We start from the raw sequence: 20,549 nt of genomic DNA, 5'->3' as shown, positions 1-20,549 counted from the left end.
CATGTTTATGAAGAACAAAGGATTAGGACAACAACGGAAGGAGTGGCGAAAGAATGGACGTTCTCGGAGCGCTGCGATGCAAGGCACGAGACGGGAGTCCGCGGCTAACTGGAATCACATATGGGACCCAGAGAATCCTAGTGGCGGACATGTCACTGTCTGCTTAACACGAGGAATCATGTCTTGTGTGACCTTAGTGTCTAAAATGTATAATATACAGTACGTATGTGCTTGTATATATATACTGTGTTTATTTGTTGACAGTCCTCTACTTAGCTGTTCTCCAGCACCAAAGGACAGTCTTACGGAACTGTTTAACAGACCTCCCTTCCCTCTACTCTATCCCATAATCGTTGGGATGCTTCTTTGTGACAGCCACAATAACGTTGGAAAATATGCCAACACATGCCTGTCGTAGCGTAGCACATTTATATTTTTATTTATGTTTTTATATTGGGGGGGGGGGGCATTTTGACCAGATTTGAATATTGGGGGGGGGGGATGTGTCCCCCCAGATATATATTATGATTACGGCCTTGCACTGTTGATTCCTGTTGTAGGCGATGGCTCACGACAGCTACAGATGAGGGCTGTGGGGGAGAGTGTGCATTTCTGTTTGATTCTAAACTGCCTCGCATGCCTTATCAGCACGTGTCTATCTGAAGGGATCTTATCGGGTATGGCTGCATCAGGGGTTGAGAATTTCCTGTTCACATTGTTTGTTTCCTTTTGATTTCGCAACATCGGAAGATGCAAAATACACATTTTCGATGTGGTCTACCATCACAACCTAGGTTCTCAGACAGTCACTGCTCTAAGAGCATCAGTTCATTTGAAGATAAAAAGAAAAAGCAAGATTTCACATACGTTTATGTGAATTTAGCAGTGACTTCCTGTTATACTTCCTCACACATGGCTTCCCAAGGGAACCGTTTTATGCGACCTCTTCATCATGTCTCAGGCTCGCAAGTTAGAAGGAAAAACACCACATACATAAAAAATACAAATCTGCGTATCACACAGGAAGTGAATGTAACAGTAAAAGAGTTTAGATACTCTAAGCGTTTACCCCCATATGTTTTATGCTCCTATTTAATTAATTTTACTAAGGCATTGTTGTACTATAATTTACAAAGACCGGCACAAGTGAGGGGTCAGTAGCTGTGCTGAGATGAACGACCCCGCCTCAAAACAGCACAGCCAGTGAAGATTTCTGCCGGTTGTCAAGGCAACCGGAGGTTGCCAAGGCATAAATAGGTCTTCACCTGACACCCCATAGTCCTGCTCTCCGCACACAGTATGGATGAATGAGACTTCATGTTAACTCTTCAGCGCTGTTTTCACAGCTGGGAATGTGTTTCTCAGGTAGCTCTCGTTCTCTCTGCAGAAGCAGATCGAGGGAAAAACAGCTCAGATTTACCTGCAATTACAATAAATTATAGTCTGGGGTTCAAATACTTGTCTTGAATTCAATACAGCTTTTCATACCTTTCAAATGATTACTGTCATTAGTGAAAGAAAGACTTGTCAATCCAACCTTTTTTCTAATCAGTGGCTGATTTCACAATGTCAGTCATGCTTTTCATGTCACTCAAACTCACAGCTATTTAAAGCAACGTCATGACTGATGGAGGTTGTAGTTTCTAAACCAAACCACAAATCTTCTGTGTCTTTGTCATAGGTCACTGTCCATTCCTATCAGGTTGTCACGTCAACATGAGCTGAAAGTGAGATGGTGTGTTTGCATGTGCTTCAATCCAGGCTAAATTGTTGTCAAGGGAATTAGAAGACATGTTTTTGGCTCTCTGGCTGTAACTTACTGGGTAGAGGGAAACGTTTCAAACATCCATGGACTTTTCTCTATGGATACTCTTGGAAGCCAATAAATAAATAACTACGCAATAACATTTTCCCTTGCCAGAATCATGCGTTTGTGTGTATTTTTTGAGCCCTGAGATTAAACAGGGGGGCTGTGTAGAATGAAGGATCGCTCACAGTGAAGGATTACTCTTAACCCAAAACAGCCAGCTCATCTCTGACTCTCAGCTCCCCGAACAGTCTGACATGCCCCAGAGCCTGGCCTCTCCTCTGACACAACTGTCAGGCCTTAAATCACTCATCACTGAATCAAAATCTGTTATCTTCACCATATCAGTCAAAACTATTGGCGGCAAAGTCCTGAGAAGTGGGGGTTTATTTTTCGATAGATTAAACTCAACGAGGACTACGGTCGTTTTCTCTTCTATGTAGTGTTGAATTATATTATTGTTGCTTGCTTTCCTACAGGTACACTCTTGCACTTTTGAGGTTCATGTTGTTTAGTTGTAACTTGTTTAAGTACATGCTCTTATGGTTCTTCCCATTAGCACTTATTGCTTTTCACAATGTATGCTTCATGTTTTGGCTACCCACAATGTTTTGGGGCTATCTCGTTGTTTATGATCATTGACCTATGCACTTAAACTGTAAAGCTCTCTCTTGGAAGTCGCTTTTGATAAAAGCATCTGCTAAATGAATACAGTACATGTAAATGTAAATGAAAATGTTCTAAGATCCAAGCGGTTACTGGTGCCATTGCTCAAGTACCTGTGAAGCACATTAAACCAACGAAATGTGACAGGAACTACCGAATGTCACGGCACACTTGTCCTGAGGTAAAGGAAATGTAGCTGTCATCAGAGAGCCTGAATGTGAGACAAGACTGTTGGTTAGGTGGTGGGTGAATAGCAAACACGGGCTCAATTGTGGGGTCAGCATTTGGAAATATTTGGGTGAATTCGATTGGCCTCACAGTTGGCACTTATGAGACTGATCAATTGGTTTTATGGCATTGGGGGAGACGAATCAGGTTCACCGTAGCATGGAGATAACCGACCCAGGTCTGGTGAATATAAATCTCGTTCCATCCTTCACCACCTCCTTGCAGAACAGTCTGTCTACTCTCATTTCATGAAATACTTCAAGACGTCTAATCGAATTGACTCCCTGCAGTGCTGGGAGCATTGCGCAGCCAGGAAGAAAGTCCTGCAGTGGCACCCCCTTCCACTGCAGCTGCCCAGCTGACATGCATCCATCTTCTGAATGATTAGCATCACCCTCTGACAGGCACTGCGGAACCAAACTACTGCGTGAATTCCATTAGGGGGGCAGACAAAGGCAAATCAAAACAGGAAAATTAAGAAAGAAAAACATGGTGCTTGCCGAAATGGGACCCGTCACAAAGTAATGTGTTGTGGAAAGATAGAAGGGTAATTCATCCTTCAGAGACTTGACGGACATAAATTATGTCAGTCATGTGGATGTTTGGGGTTCTGCTTGAGTCATTTCAATCCACATAACACATGCTGTCCATCCAGACTCACGTGGGATTCATATTCACATGTATCAGATTTGCACCAGAATATCAGGAGGAAGCGAACACTTCCACAAAACTTTTCCTACAAGCTACTTAGCTCAGGCCTCATTCGGGGTGACACAGGAGTCAGGAGCAAACGTTTTAGACTTTCACACATTTGCAATATTATCTCGTGAGATGCAATTTTATTCTGTGAAGGGGAAATGGAGTGTGGAGACACACATAACACATATTGTAGAAGCAGCGGGGTCCGGTGGATTGAAGATAATGACGGATGAAAGAGAGAAGGACGGTGTGTTTAAACGTGAACAGAAACTAAAATTAAACAGATTCATCATGAAACCGCAAGATACTAGTAATGTGTTTGGCAGGGTCCGGTCTTCCTCTCGAAGACACATAAGACACACGCAAAACACACACATGCCCACACAGGACAGAAATAGAATATCCCCTTTAATATCAGCTCTGTTTGAAGGATACAGAGCCCTAGGGACTGGAGGGATATAGACCCGAGGTGGACGCCTCCAAAAGAGTGCAGACTAGGCCGCCCGTCCGTCTGCCTGTGTAAAAAGATCCAATGTTCGGACCACAGACAAGGGCCTTGAAAGTGGCGGCCAAGCTGTATAGAGGGAAAACAGAGCTTTGATGGGGTATTGTATAGCTTTCCAGTGTAAGACAGGGGTTTGTAAATGGGGACACGATACTCCAATATATCAGTCATTTCGGGGAGAGGGAGAAATAAGGGTCGGTGGTAATTAATGGTTGTTGTAAGTCAATCCCTGTATTTAGCCATGTCTGATCCCGGGTTAGATGAGGGGGGAATGGGGGGTGATGAGACAGCCAGATGGAGCAGTCTAGTTTGGACTTGTGTCATACTGGATCATGGGTTTCACCCTGGAGCTTGTTCATTGGATGATTCATTTCTGTTGTGTTAAAGTGAACAAAGATGTTCTGGAACTCCTGTTACAGATGCTGACTAGGCATAATGAATGGAAATCTGCTGTCATCAGGGTCGGACTGGCTGTCGGGAGAGTCGGGAGCTTTCCCGAACGGCCGGTCAAACGGCCGTGGCATAATGCAAAAAATAATAATTTATAATAATAATCCACGGTTGTGGGACGGTCTGCGTTTCAAAGTCCCGGGCCGTTTTTCAGTCCCAGTCCAGACCTGGCTGTCATCAACAAGCTGCCATTTTGGACTGTCACCGGAAGTAACAGGACATGAAAGGAAGTGACATGTCCTGTGACAGGAAGTGATGTTGGCCCGCTGAGCCAACATCTTACATCACCGTGGTCGATGTTTCTCTGAGGTACAAAATTTGATTCTGTAGATTGACTGTAGGCCTTTCATTACGCTCAGTTACGACATCCTAGTCGTAAAGCCAATCTGAATTTTTTTTTTTTTTTTTCAGTTCATCATGACAGGCTATACGAGTGTGATTGGCACACCTGTTTTTGCTCATTCTCTTATAAGATCTATCTATTACAGAGCTCCTTCACCCAGGCACCAGGCACCAGGCACCAGTGAGCCCAAGGATGTTCTCACCTGCTTTGCTCATCTTGGTTCTGGCACAATGTGATGTTTTTATGACAATGTCCATCACTCCATGAAATGGGGAAAGAACACGTCTGCATTTGCAAATATACATATTTTTTACTAGCAAAACATTTACAGAGACTGTGCAAGTGAATACTCCCGATTTCACCCCTGTGACAAAATATCCCTTTGAATAGAACAGCCGTGCCAGAAAAAGAAGGTACACTTTTATAAGCATGCCTTGGTATTCTGGGTATTTGGCTGTGACTCGGAGGAAAGGCAGGTATTTGGAAAGAAAGCGGGAGCAGAAGAGAAGAAAGGAGATGAAAAGGACAAAAGAGGGTTTCCTGGGGAGAGGAGGGGCTGGAGACGGCCTGTATCGGTCCTCAAAGGGATGAAGATGATGCAGAAAACAGACGGGAGAGTTCAGCTAGAAGATTCCCACAGGATGGAACTATGGGGATTTGGAGTGGAGGGGAGAAGAGGAGAGGAGGAGGGGGTTAGGAGGAGGTGGAGGAGTGTCATAGCTGTACCGTCCGACCCCCACCCCTGATCCTCACATCCCCACAGGCCTGGGACATCTCTTACACCACCAACGGTTCCTCCCCCCTGTCATTTGATTGAGGATTGCGTCTGTACAATAACACTAAACAGCACAGAGCTGACCCAGCATCTTGGTCGTCTGCAGACTGATCCGCATCTCCTGTCACATGCGCTCGCAGCTAACTAAAGATTCAATCAGACAATTGACCAGTTTCCTCCATGTTTCGGGGAAATTGAGTGGAATGACATAAACACTTCCCTGCTCCTTGTAATGATCACCGTATTTCGCCATCTCACCTGCTGGGTTCTGGCTCTGCACTGTTCCCTTGATGGCTATAACAAAAAATATGTTTTTGAAAGACTGAGAGTACTTACATTTACATTTAGTCATTTAGCAGACGCTCTTATCCAGAGCGACTTACAGTAAGTACAGGGACATTCTCCCCGAGGCAAGTAGGGTGAAGTGCCTTGCCCAAGGACACAACGTCATTTGGCACGGACGGGAATCGAACTGGCAACCTTCAGATTACTAGCCCGGTTCCCTAACCGCTCAGCCACCTGACTCCCAAGACTCCCAGAGTACTTCTCTTTGTTTTACGTTTCACATTCTCTTCCCCTCTCCTCTTATGTATGAGCTGGACTGGACACGTTGGGTCTCCAGCCACCAGCCAGCCTGTCTCGGCTCCCTGCTCTCCATCCCTCTCCAGGACAAGCACTTCTCAACAGTCACACCGGAGACGTCGTTTTCTTTGGACAGGGTGCTTGTGTTGATGTTTCCTCTGTGCCGAGCGAGAGTTGATTTAAACGAGGTCTCGGTGTAAGGGTAACGTTTTCAACGAGAGCTCCCTGACTTGTTCCTGGAAAGCCAGATCACTCAAATGCCCCTGTATTTTTTCCTGGTGAAACAGAGATAGGGATAAAAATGAGGGGGACATAAAGTTGAGCCTGTTCCATTCCAACATAAATGCCACGTCAAAGCCATTTCCCTCACCTAAAGGTCTCTGACTGTCTGCTAAATGCAGGCTCTGTAACCTCAAGAAAGGTAGTATTTTGAAGAGAGAAAATTGTCTGAGGTTAGGTGCTGTTTGTAAAACCAGAATGACCTCAGGTCATGTGGTGGCTGGTTATTCTGGTTGTCTGACCATCAGCATAAGCGCTCGACTATTTGATTTCCATTTTATTTGTATTCATGACTTCAAATTAACCCTGCTGCGTGACTAAAATAATAACTGTCATACAAATATAAATGGACAGTGGAGAATCGATTACTTTATACAACCCAACCGAGAAATACAGCCTGTAAAAGTCTTCACAACAACCAAAGAAAGTCCAACAGTGACCTCTGGATCTTATTCTTTCCTTTTATTGTTGTCATGGCTTTATTTTGAAATCTGTATGTTTTTCAGAGACAAAACCCTGTTTTGCAACAGTGATTCATGCCTCTAGGTGGATGCGACGTTCCTATCTAGCACAGCAGGCTTCTGTGGCGAGGCAGGTCGCTGGTTATGTGGGAAACATTAGTGGAAGTCTGGAGTCTGAGAATGAGGAGGGAAAGGGGGTGGGGGTTAATGGGTCGGGTGAGGCTGGCCCGTGTAACTGCACATACCGTGTCGTACCGGTGGAAAAGAACCCTGATGGCAATCCTGTCCAGTGTGAGGAATGGTATCCGGTGTGCGAGCCGGGGAAGATGGCAGCCATGAAATGGAAGGCTTCCGTAATGTCACACCGTCGACGTTGACGCTGAGGACAGCACCGCTTCTCGGGCCCAGATAATGGAGCGCTGGGGTGTGCTAGCAAGAGGCCCGCCAGGTGGGGGCGGCCTGGGCTATACCGCCCCCTGGGGGAACCACAGGAAACAACAGATGCTTCTGCGACAGTAAAAATGTCATCTTCACAGAGAGGCTTGATAAAAGCTCCATAGAATCGTCTCTACCTCACTGCCCTGCCTCGTCTTCATGTTCTTATGTGGCAGATATTGTTTTTGTGTCTAATTCATTGCTGGTTCACCACCAGTGATCATCAGACAGTCAGGCAGTAGGGTGATTTGTTAGACCAATGGAAACCTCCCATCTCTAGATAAAGACATTAGAGCTGATTTTGGCTGCTCAGCTGGTTGTCCTGTGTGCCTTAGTGTCGAGTCAGGAATGGTTCAGATGGTTGGATATGCTATCAGCTTGCCCTCTTCCGTCAGGTTCCGCTGTCAACAGCCAAACCTGTGTAGGTACGTATATTACCAAACAAAATGCACACAAGGTGCCTTGAAATAAGGAATTGTAAAGAATTGTAAAGAAATAAGAACTTCAACAGGAAAGAGCAGTATCGGTCTTTTACAAAAAGAGATTTAGTTGCTCAGCCCCTGTCCTCTCCACCCTTGCAGCGTCCGCCCCTGTCAAGCACAGAAGAATACACGGACAAACAGAAATGGAGGTCAGGTTTAAGAGCCAGAGCAGCTGTGGCAATTATCCACAGTTTATCCAAACCTTCAGAAACAGAAACAGATGAAAAGCAGAGGTCAGGAGAATCTGCGGAGGTCTGCCTGAGCCTACCCTGGCATCCCGAGCCTGTGTCTGTCAGTGGAGGCAAACCCTGCCTGGACCCACCAGAACTCCGGCTGGAAAGGCACTCATCACCTCATCAACAGCTCCACAGAGACACTGGAACTCTCTGGGCTCTCTGAGTAGAAAGTGATATGAAGCTTGGGGGATTCTCTGGGACAATGTGCAGACTTCAATCCACATTCTTGTATTGCAGGACACCTCTTCAGTGACCTGTTTCCCAGTTGCTATTATATAGCGCATGTATATGTTCGTAGTGTGGCAAGGCTAAGGATGGATAGTAATCAAACTTGATTTGTGCATATGTATTTGTGTTTAGTTGATGATTTGTTGTTAAGGTTTTTTGGAGTGAATCTGTAATTTTTTTACTTGAAGTGGGGAAAAAAGCTCCTGATTATGTTGTTTGTAAGGAATGCTTCTTGACAGAATCAACATTTTGTGTTGATTAGGAAATTTATTAATATAATCATCCGAATAATATGATGCCTTTCAAGTACATCAAGTACTGTTGATTGCATCACAACAATTGTTATGTAAAAGTTCACAGATCAAGTTCCCTAACACATTTCTTAGAATAAAGATTAACATTGAAACGTACTTTCACACTAACTTTATTTAACTTTATCTGCAATCCCTGTCAAAACCTGACAGGATGTTGCTGACAGTCCAACTGACCATGAAGATCTTTTTGATAAAGCTTTCATGTGATGTTATACTATGGGGACACAACAATTATACATAATTTACATACATTTAGTCATTTAGCAGACGCTCTTATCCAGAGCGACTTATTAAGTACAGGGACATTCCCCCCGAGGCAAGTAGGGTGAAGTGCCTTGCCCAAGGACACAACGTAATTTTTCACGGCCAGGAATCGAACCGGCAACCTTCTGATTAATAGCCCAATTGAGACAGAGGGTGAAAGAGAGAGTGAGCCTCTGCAAGATGGTCCCGGGTTCGATTCCCGTCTGGTGCACTGTTCAGTGAGATATCTCTCTGAGGTTTCTGTGGGGAATTTGCATGTTCTCCTGCTTACATAGGTTACCCTAATATCCCCAATATGAAAACATGCACCGTGAAGGAGCACATGGACTAGACCCCCGCTTTCCTTGATACGGCTTATCTCTGCTCCTTGCTGAGATCACTTGTGAGTGTGTGTGTGTGTGAGTGTGGGTGTGTGTGTGTGTGGTTGATGTCGGTGTCGCCACTCCCTGTACTCGTGTGCGTGTCAGATCACATGATCGACAAAAGGTTTCTTCTAAATGAGACCCAAGTAGAGAGAAATCCTTGTTGCTATGATTAATCCCACATTCCCCTGTAAGACGCGTCAGTCCATGCCGGGTGCCATTTGCATACATTCATTCAACACCCATCCATCCTTTGTGCTTTGTCTGCAGTCCTGAAGTTCCAGTAAGACAGCCTGAACTGTGATGAGAGATCCTGAGGAGTTGCTGTGGTGTCATCAGCACTGTTTCAAACCAGTGAGACTCATGCTCACAATGCTCACTTTCCCAGATGGAGGGAGCCGTGTCGGAGCTCGTTAACCCTGCACAGCATCGCCACGAGGGGAACACTGGCTCTTGCTCTGCAGAAGTCAGAAAGGATTAAAGGCCCATGGGGCCTTTCATGTGGCCCCTACGGAGGGCGGGAGAGCGGGGAGGGCGGGATGGGGGGTCTCTGGGTGTCTGGAGGCAGGAGCGATGAGAGGAGCGGTGCTCCTGGTGAGATGGCAGGTCATCGGCAGCTGTGACTCTCAGCTATCCCTCTGAGGAGCAGACTAGAACAGTCTTGACACCTCTCGGTTGGCCACTTTTCCCTTGGCTGCTTCCCAGTTTCTATACTGCATGGGCTCGGGGAGACGGCCCATCCCTGCCAAGTCCCAGCTAGCTGACGCTGAATTTCTCCAGAGAAGATGGATGACACAGGTGTACTTAGCCTCATTTTATGGACTTAGCAGAGCCTTCTGGTTCCTCCAAAAGTGAGAACAGAAATAGCCTAAATGTTGAAATCATGTCTGCCAAATGGACCTCATGACGTGTAGAAGGATGTGAGAAAGTGTCTATATATGCATTTAAATATACTTTTAGCGTGTGATGAGCTGTCTGCAGGGAGAGAGCTGTCTAATGAGGACATCTGCTGAGCTGAGAGTTTCTCAGTGGTAGTCCAGTGTTTGAATATTCATTGGTGTGTGTTGTGTAAGATTTTGTGCCATCTGTGCCCATCATTCGACATCGTGTTTCTTGACCTGTCTTGTTTTCATTCATTTTTTAAACAATGACCCCTTAACAAGGACTTTTCCACTGATGCCACTGATAGTTGCAGCAAGGGTAGGGAAAGTTGTTTTCAGAGAATTTTTTTGTTGAAAAACGCAACCATGGCCAGATAACTTTTCATTTTTTTCTGAATGTTTTTTTCCCCCTCTCTGAATGTATTGTGTCTGGATACGATCACTGGTGAGGAGATGAATGGTGGGGAATGTGGCTGAGTCTGATCGCTCCTGCAGACCAGCAGCAGAACTGGAGGCTGGACATAGGAGGCTGAAGGTGGGATGCTAGAGACTGGAGATTGGAGGCTGAAGACTGGAGGTTGGAGGCTGAAGGTTGGAGGCTGGAGATTGGAGGCTGAAGACTGGAGGTTGGAAGTTGGGGGTTGGAGGTTTGAAACTTATGAGATGACCAGACAGGCCATTACAGAAGAATGATTCTAGCGTACACGTGACACTCAGTGCCTCAGTTCTCCTTGATAACAAGTTACGCAGTATTCCATGTCTCACTTCTCATCCTTAACGTGTTTCCTCGATTCATATTCAGAGACATTTTCAACACCCGAGCGCACATGAATTCCATTTAGAAACATTAGTCTGACAGTGAAGCGACCAGGAGCTCTGTCATCTAGTAAAACAGAAGATTTCAAACTGAAGGCAAAAAAATCCACTTTTCTTTTTCTCCTCAGTGAGTTTTCATTGTTGTCTGCTAATCAACCCGCAACATATTTCTGGGAGGCTGTGTATCCTTGTCTTTCATAATTTGTTTATTTTTCATTTGATGATGCCTAAGCCACAAATATTCTTCATAAACCACTATACCTGATTGGAGAATGTTGACCACTTGAAGGCAGAGAGAGAGAGAGAGTCGACACAGAAAAAAAACATCCATGCTTTTTGTCTGATCTATTTTCGGCATCGACCCAAACAAACACACATGGACCAGCGCTGAACCCTAATCAGCGTTGCCTCTGAGGACGCCGCTCTTCTGAGGATGGATGACCTCCATACAGGAGAGTTCGCCGCTGGATCCGGTTTCCTGTTCCAGCCCCAGAACACCAGGACCGTGTCCGGCCAGGAGGAGGAGAAACACAGCCAGGGGACGGACACATCCATAACTCTGCGGCGCTCAGCTCCGCAGGACACCGCGCACTCAACACACCACAGCTGATATGAACACTGACTGATAACAGTTTGACCCGGCGGGTGGCTTTAGATCAGATTCACGTCACCCGTCAAGATCGGGGGGGTGGTGAATAATAAGAGACATAAAAACTAGTGTGAGTACATAAATTATGGTGGCGAGCCATCTGTGTGAGTAGGCCAGGTAGAACGGGTCTGGCAGCCTTCCACTGGTACCTCAGCGGAGATAATGAAAACCACGTTTTCGGGTTTTGGAAAGTCGCTCCGCTGTCCTGGATTGGCCCATGAGCGTGGAGGCGTCTGAGGGCGGCTGCTGTGATGAGGATGATGTTTTTGGGAACAAGCGGAGGCCAGTGATGGATGAGTTTGGGTCTCGCCACTGAAATTATCTAAGTCTGAGTAGGGATTTCTCCATGCCAAATTTAGCCCTGTGAAAACAGAGTTACACTGACCAGTTGCAGTTGAGGCATTTGTTTTCAGGCAGAGGCTGAGGTAATTCACGTGTGGACGGCCTTATGCTCTTGTGATCAATTTGGCCTGTGATCCTGTTGATTCACTGCAGCATCACATGATTTGTATCATCGTCTTGGGTGCCGTTTCCAGTTTTCCGAAATGCATATATTTTTCACCAAAAATAAATAAATAAAATAAATCTTAAAAGAACATTTGGAGCAGTACTCATTGTGACTCAGCCCGCAGTCTAGGCCTTAATGCTTTCCCACTTTATTGATGTGGCAGATGTTTAGCCAAAACGAGGCTTATTTGGAGCAGCGCCGGTTGTGATGTCAGCCCCCCCCACAGCCTCAATCTGCCCACTTAATACCACGATGTTGTGGGTGATGGAACAGCAGGAATGCTCTCTAGGAATGCTTCAGGACTCAGAACCACACCCTGTTATACAGGACAGAGAGAGGGCCAGGTTGTTCAAATGGTACACCATGTGTGTGAAGTTGTGAAACCACAATCTACATCCCGTACAGGACACAGAGTAAGACGACTTGGTCCAGCAAATCAGTTTCCAAAGCAAATTTCTTGTTTCTGCTTTACAGTGTGTAATTTACTGGGTGCGTCATTAGAGGAGATTGGTCAAATGTTTAGGACGAAAGAAAACAGTGTGCAATAAGTTATCACATAATGAGGTAAGTGCCTTACCTCAGCATGTGTTGAGGACATACAGTGCATGCTCTACCGACCAGCTCCAGTAGATCTCTGAAGGACACATACAGGGCCAACTGTCTAAATGCTCTACCTTCATTTGTAGCTCGTAAATCCAACCAGCTGCATCTAAAATAACCCAGCACATAAAAAACTGGGAAGTGTCTGTCTGTCGTTACGGAATAACCAGTAGCATACAGCCCATTAGAACACAGCATGTCCTACTCCTGGATACAATCACTAGTTTTGACTATCCAGCATATTTTCCTAACTCATGTATAGAGTTACAGACAGACAGCATTTTTGCATTCGTTGAGGTCTGGTGAACGTGCAGCGGATGAATAATGAGCGTTCCGTCCGCGTGTTCACGGCACGTATTTGCAGCCGTCCCTCTCTGTGGCGTGTGTTGCGTGTAGCGGGCTTGTTTGGTCGGAGACCTCAGTAAGGATCTCTCCAGACACTAAGTCCACCTACTGAATGCCACTGCCAGCACACAAGGCTTAGTTATAGGAGAGATGGAAAGCAAGTGGAGGAATCTTGAAACACAATTCTCTTGGAGCACGTTCTGAGAAAATTACAATTTGTTGCCCTGACGTGAAAAATCTGATTTGGTCATAACACTGGAAAGTATGCTTTGTTTTTGTCACTGACAGAACTTTTAATTTGTTGATGATGAATGAACAGTTGAGGTATCATCAAACACTGTCGGAAAGCTGCAAATGTAGCGTTTTCCAGTCTCTGTCCCTTAAGAAAGTGTCCTATAACCCATGACGAAGATATCAAAATTCAAATCACTTATCCGGGATGTTACAAAATTACATGTTTGTGAATAAATAGTCTGCTAGCATTTAGATGCTAAATTTATACGCCTGCATAGGAAACAGCACTAGTGTTGTTTTGCTGGAATGTAGGCCACATTTGGAACAATACATCACTTCTACCATGCCTAAGACATGGCAACAGCATCTCACCTTTCCTGTACCACAGCATGGAAAGTCTGAAATCCATAGAGAATAATAACCGATAATTGAGCAATTTGTTTTGAACTATGCGCTCACTACATAAAACCGAATTTTTATTCCCTAACAGAGTTTGCCACACACTTGAAACCCTCCACTCCACTGTTGTGTCTGTTGCTGCTCTATCCTCACATAGCACTTCTCAGCTGTATTGAATCACTTGTGGAGCAGGACATTAAGGCAGCCTATAGGCTGCCTGTGTTTTGATCTGGTCTGGAACAAATACGTTCAATTATCTCATCAGAAGTTGCGACTATTTTTAAAACCGGATAAGACTAAGTGAATTTTGTCAGATGTCCCGACCATAATGAAAGAGATTAGAATTTATGATAGGCCTGTGCCACCGCCACGGTTAGGGTTTTGGTTCGTAGGTCTGCGGATTATGGTTATATTTGACTGCAAGAGCTTAATCAAAACAACATTTTCCAGTTTCATATATTTTATGTCTACTTCATCATGCGGTATAGGCTACTAATAGTCATGGTCTGTTCAGTCTAAAGCAAGTCTTACATTACATGGGCAATATTATAAATTAATTCTAAAGCAATTAGTTGTACGGTGTTATTTCTTCTTTCAAAATGCATGGGGTTTAATTGTTTGCCCATTTAAATAAAGTCAATATCTGTGGAGTCCTGAAAGACCAGTCTAAATCTTAGTCTGAACAAGATCTGAAAGGAACAAACAAAATAGTGCAACTCTGACAACGTCTATCAACAAGGCTTCTTTATGCAAGTAGGACTAGGCTTGCTTTTGCTTTTAGCCTGCTGCATCAAGCGGTAGTTATGACTAGGCTGCAAGCGCTGCTGTTCAACATCAATTCTGACCATGGGAAAGTGCATCGACTGTGGGTCCGAACACAGGCAACTCAAGCGACTATACAGACCACCGCCTATCACTTCCACGGAACTGTCATGGAACACTTCCGCATAACGGATCGTTAATACCGAAAAGGGACATCGTAAGATATAGTTTAACCTAGCCAATACGGTTATCAGTGTCGCTTACCTAATGGCCTCTACGAACCAAGACGGAAGTGCGGATAGCGTTTCGTGGAGACAAATAGGCCCAACCTCGGAGCTTTCCAAGAAGCACTGCCGTTTGATGTACTCCTCTCTCGGCCACAAGTCGGATGTGTGCCTGTTCTATTTGAAAGGCGAATTCTATGCCATGGATGCTCGATGCGCGCACTCAGGTATCTTATTATAATCTATGAAACAACGCAGGATTAATACACAGTGATTGTTAAAGTATTCTTTCGTTTAATCAGTGCATTTGATCATGAATACCTTTAAAATAGGATACAATATTAACCTAGATTGTCGTATGCATTCGCTAAAATGAAAACAAACGCCTGTTTGTGCTCCAGGTTTTTTCCAGATGCTTTATTTTAACAAACCGTGTGTGCCGTGTATATTAGACCTCCCTTGTCGTCAATGAATTGGGGTTTACGGGAGTAGGCAACCACATAACCTACTAAACAACATAGGCTCGCAGACGCCTGCCACATGTCAATGGTTCCGTGATACGTTTTCGCGTATCTGTGCAGCTCCGCCTCATGATTACTATCACATTCACAGCACCCCTGCTTTTCATCCTCTAAAAGCCATTACGTCACATCCCGTTACTGAATGCCAGATTGGTCCTCCTGTGTGTGTTGTGGTGTGTCGTGTCAGGCGGTCCTCTGTGTGACGGAGACATCGAGGATGCGGACGACGTGCTGCAGGTGTTCTGTCCATGGCACGATTATGATTTCAACCTCCGCACTGGGAAGTCCAACACGGGGCTGCAGGTAAACTAATCTAACCAAGAATAAATGTATGGCTTATTGACAGACTAAAGTATGTCCCTGTTATATATCCATCTAATATACCCATATTATACATTTCCATAGAGTACAATAAAACACACTCCATGTATGCGTATTATGTCATATGAATGTCTTATTTATGACCCCATGAACTTCACCAGTACTTATGAGACATCTAGTTTCTTGAGGTGTTTGGTTGCACTGTTTCCTAGTTTCAGTAATCCAGTATGAAGGATGCAGGTTTATGTTCAGTGAGTGATGTCACACTACACCAAGCAAATACCATTGAGTCCAATCACAATCACATGGTACATGCCTCAAGTGTGTTTGACATCACTGAGTGCTGGAACCACACACACACACGCACACACACACACGCACGCACACACACACACACACACACACTCACACTCACAGGTTTACATATTTGAGCCCTCTTGAAACCATAATTGCTCCCTTTACGTTTGTCCTTGTGTTGATTTCTAACATACTGAAAATAGAGTCCTCCTTTTAATCAGTGCAGAATGTAAGATCTGAGGGTTTTAGTTGGAGGTTTACAGTAATCAGACAGGGCAGCAGACATCACTAGTCAGGGCACGGTGTGGCCCCTGTGTGCCCTCAGCTTCGGGGGAAAGGAAGGTGTTTTGTTTTTCCATCTGTCAGACACCTTCTGTGCGTTACGTGTTTGTCTGTTCTAGCAACAAGTGTACGAAGTCAAACAGGAGGATGGCAGCGTGTACGTGAAGCACTCGTCCCCTCTCGCCTTACATCCCTTCCCATCACAGACCTGAACTGCTGTCAGGAGGCACGGCTGTGCCCGGGACTGTACCTATGGAAACGCCTGGAGCGACCCCCGGCTATTTTTAAGATTTATTCTACAAACTGAAGCCATCTGAGGCATTCCAAGCCCCCATCTATTATCTTCACAGACGTTTTCCACTAAAACCTGGCAATGTTGTTAAACTCAGGTCTTTATTAAGAGGATTGGCTGGGGATATGACATCACCAAATTGTTTAAGGTTTTGTGAGTTTCTTTTTTTTTTTGTAACAGACTGGGAAGGGAGCCATCTTGGGCAGTAGATGGGGAGGAAAGGGGAGGTTTTGGTGCAGATCTTGATAACCCATTAGACACTGAATGGAAAGTGGGCCTTGGCCTCTGTTAAGCTTAAAAGGACATTTTATGTCTCTGACCTGAAGCTACAGCACAAAATGTCAAATAATAACACTGTATTTGCTGACGTGTGAACATTGTTGCAAACTGATGTGATATTATTATTGTCTCCAGTAAAAAAGCCTAGCTCAGCTCTGACCCTCATCTACACTGGAGACCTTTTTAAATACCTTGGTGAGATCCCAGAAGAACAGCAATGAAGGGCTCTGTAATTATGGTGAGGGTCCAGTACTATGTGTTTGCACAGCCGTGTCAGCATTTCCCTTTGGCCTATGCACAGACAAGTTCTTCCCTCACTGACGCAATGGCATAGAGGAGACTGGTCAACAAGGCATTAGTGGAGAATCAGGACCTCAGATTCCTCTACGGACTCAAGGGGAAAATGTGTTATTTTGGCTTCATGTGTGCATGTGTTTTTCTATGTTAAGCTGGCAAAAATATTTTGGACATATTCTCACTACATTTCCTCCCTCTGACATGCAGTGTGATCCAAAAAGATGTCAGTGGAAGTGTGGCTCGCCATCCCCGTTCCTCTCCCTCAGTCTCCCCTGTAGGGCGACATTATTACCATAATATTTCCATTGGCTGATGGCCAGGTGTCTGTGGTGTGGACAGAGCCTTTCACTCCATACCTTGTCATTCATTCTCTCTCTCACTCACTCTCTTTCTGTCTCTCTGTCTCTCTCTCTCTTTGTCTCTCTCTCTCTCTCAATTCAATTCAATTCAATTCAATTGGCTTTATTAGCATTAAGGAACAAATGTTCATATTGCCAAAGCAACGGTGGAGCCACAGAAACAGTATTCATATCATTACTATGGACATCGGTATACTATTACAACTATTACTGTAACCTATAATCTCTCTCTTTGTCTCTCTCACTCACTCTTTTTCTGTCTCTGTCTCTCTCTCTCTTTGTCTCTCTCTCTCTGTCTCACTCACTCTCTCTCTCTCTCTCTCTGTCTCTCTCTCTCTCTCTTTGTCTCTGTCACTCACTCTCTCTCTCTTTCACTCACTCACTCTCTCTCTCTCTTTCTCTCTCTCTCTCTCTCTCTCTCTTTGTCTCTGTCACTCACTCTCTCTTTCACTCACTCTCTCTCTTTGTCTCTGTCACTCTCTCTCTCTCTCTCTCTCTCTCTCTCTCTCTCTCTCTCTTTGTCTCTCTGTCTCTCTCTTTGTCTCACTCACTCTCTCTCTCTCTCTCTCTCTCTCTCTTTGTCTCTGTCACTTTCTCTCTCTCTCTCTCTCTCTCTCTTTGTCTCTCTGTCTCTCACCCGAGGGGTTCGTGATCACAGACAATTGAGATGAAGCCATTGTGTGTTGGTGAAGCAATCACTTTTATAGTGGGTCCGGCGTGTTCAGCCTAAAAGCTGGTTTTCACATCTTGAAGTTCTAGACGTTTCTAAATAATCTGTTGTTTATGGTGTAGGATTACTTCCCCATGTTGTCCTTCCTCGACCATTAGACAAAGACTCATCGTTGAGGTCAGTCCTTTGCTATGTATGACCTAATATTCAATGTCTGACTTTTTTGCACATGTTTGAATATGTATTTTTAATGTATGTATACAGGCCCATTCTTAACACTCTTTATATTTTCCAGTCATGGTGGAATGCTGTTTTATCTGAACATTGTTTTACGTGGAAACTTATACCTGTTTGTACTATTCAACTTTAATTTATTTGGGCATCCAGCAGGTACCATGCAGATTTAAATGTCTATTTTATCAATCATTTGTCTAAATATATTGATGACCTATTTAATGTCGTCAGAGTATTTGTTAATAAGCACCACAAAATGAGGACACTCCATTCATGGGGAACTTCACTACACAAGCAAAAGTTTATTTACAGTTCATAATACATTTGATAATAGATTCCATACAATACACCATTTACACATAAAAACGGTTGGAATAGTTAGGAGATGGGCAATGCCATGCAATACACAATGTTACATAATGATGTACAGAGAATTCTCAGGATTTGAATCCTGAGAATTTGAATTTGAATGTTTCTGTGGGCCCAGGATATCTTTCAGAGCACAATGGCAACTCTATAACCATCTCTTTACCATCCAGACAAGATGATGAGACCCAACGATGGCCTTGCCTGCGGATATTCCTGAATAAGTTATAGTCTCCCTGAGACCAGACAGAGTGTGCAGGACAGGCCGTCCACCTCCAGTCAGGCCGAAGACACTGACTCCACAACCAGATACTGTAGGCCAGTTGTGCACTGTGTCAGTCAGCAGAGGGTTGAATTGTACAGGAAGCAGGTGAACATGAATTAACCAAAAGGATTTAACTGAGGAGTCAAATTATGTTGGTCTGCATCACAGCCTCTCATTAGATATTTGTATTAATGGATTCAATATTTTAAGATATCTGTTTCTACCCTTTTTGGCACCATAAAGAAGAATGTGTTCTGTATATTCCATAAGACAAACACATTTCAGCCACATGTTTCATATTTGTTTGCTCTTCCAACAAATTATCCGTATTTGAATGAGGAAAAGTGAAACTTGCATGGGCTCACATGCTTCTCTTTTGATTGTAATGAGCAAGGAAACATCTAGCATCTTCAAACCCATCAAAGTCAACAAAGCGTTTACTTCACTTTACAGTTCTGCCATCCTCTTTGAAATTCCTTAGAAGACAAGGAAAACATTTGATAAAGCTCGATCATTTTTGTCAAGCGATCGCTAATGTAACATTGGCCATTAGAGTTGAGCCTGTCTTTCGTCCTTCCACCCCCCCCCCCGTATTCTTCACCATGAGTCTGTGAGTAGCCTTCCCCATCAACACTGCATCGCCTCCACATGAGACCACTTTCAAAGCCCTCAGCCGACCACTGATGGACTACGGGGCTAAAGTCCACGTCTAAATCCTCCCTTGCTCCCTCCTCAAAGAGATCCTTCTAATGACCAGAATCCATCACGGCGTAATCTCCCCTTCTCCATCGCAGAGCGCTCCTCTGGATGGCTACTGTGCCACGTCCTCTGGTCCTACCACCGTTCCCAGCCTGCTTTCGTTCACCTCAGACGATAGGGCTCCCCGACGGGACTTATCTTTCAAACACGTGTGCCCAATTATAGCCATGTTTCCTTCAGCTGGGAGCACTGATCTACACCAAGATGATATTTGTCTTCATCTGGCTGACACTAGAACGTGATCTCATAGAGTTCCTAACAGCTCCGTGATTGGATAGGTCACTGATAATGGCCAGAGGTCCACGAACCATCATGTCCAAATGTCTTGTCTGAGGCCCCATAACTGTTTGGCGACTTATAAATACTGTATGGTTATTCATGACATCTAAGATCCGAGTGTGTGTGTGTATCTATTTCACAGCATACAGTTTTGGCTGATGCTATATCAACAAAGTTGAATCTCCTAATGAGACTCCTAATTGGTTCGGTGTCATTTATCAAATACCTTGAGGTTTTATTGAAAACACTTGGGAAATTATTTCGATTTTACCTTGGGGCATCACTAGGAGCTGTTTTGAATCTTGGATGCAGACCTCAAAGGTTTGAATTAGGCTCCATATTATCCTGTAAATGAACTTGTTTGGCTGTTTATGAAAATCACGGTCAACACCCTCAAGTGTATTCGTAATTTCTTTCTTAATTAAGGCTGTGCTTATGATTACTTGCCAGCCCTGTTGGTTTCCTCCAGGGACCACAAGCCCTCACTGGACTAGGAATTAGTTTAGCTTGATGGGTTCTCCACTGGTTTGGAGAGACACAGAATCACTCACTATGAAGATAAACAAGTTACCAATGGGAAAGGGTTCCTTCAATTCACTGACTTAAATTAAATATTTTTTGTTTTGAGACATCATCACACTATTTACTGCTATGCCAAAGCAGGACACAGGGGAATGTCTAAACCCCATATGCTGTGAGGGGAACATGGCATATTTTATAATTGGTTCTAGAAAATGATTTGCCTTCAGTTAGTCAGGAAGTGACATTTAGTCATTTAGCAGACGTTCTTATCC

The 20,549-nt window shown here is 44.4% G+C and overlaps 1 protein-coding gene across 1 annotated transcript; it reads left to right on the top strand.

Moving 5' to 3' along the window:
• Positions 1-14,408: 14,408 nt before the first annotated feature.
• si:ch211-212d10.2 (uncharacterized protein LOC557710 homolog) lies at positions 14,409-16,444 on the top strand. The gene is made up of 3 exons (XM_067229910.1): positions 14,409-14,761; positions 15,243-15,358; positions 16,075-16,444. Exons 1-3 carry the CDS (start codon positions 14,578-14,580, stop codon positions 16,165-16,167), a joined length of 393 nt encoding a protein of 130 aa, XP_067086011.1. The 5' UTR covers positions 14,409-14,577; the 3' UTR covers positions 16,168-16,444.
• The last annotated feature ends 4,105 nt before the right edge of the window (positions 16,445-20,549 follow it).

Source organism: Osmerus mordax, chromosome 26 (genome assembly GCF_038355195.1).
Source record: "Osmerus mordax isolate fOsmMor3 chromosome 26, fOsmMor3.pri, whole genome shotgun sequence".
Taxonomy (NCBI): Eukaryota; Metazoa; Chordata; class Actinopteri; order Osmeriformes; family Osmeridae; genus Osmerus; species Osmerus mordax.
This window is presented reverse-complemented; position numbering and strand designations above follow the sequence as displayed.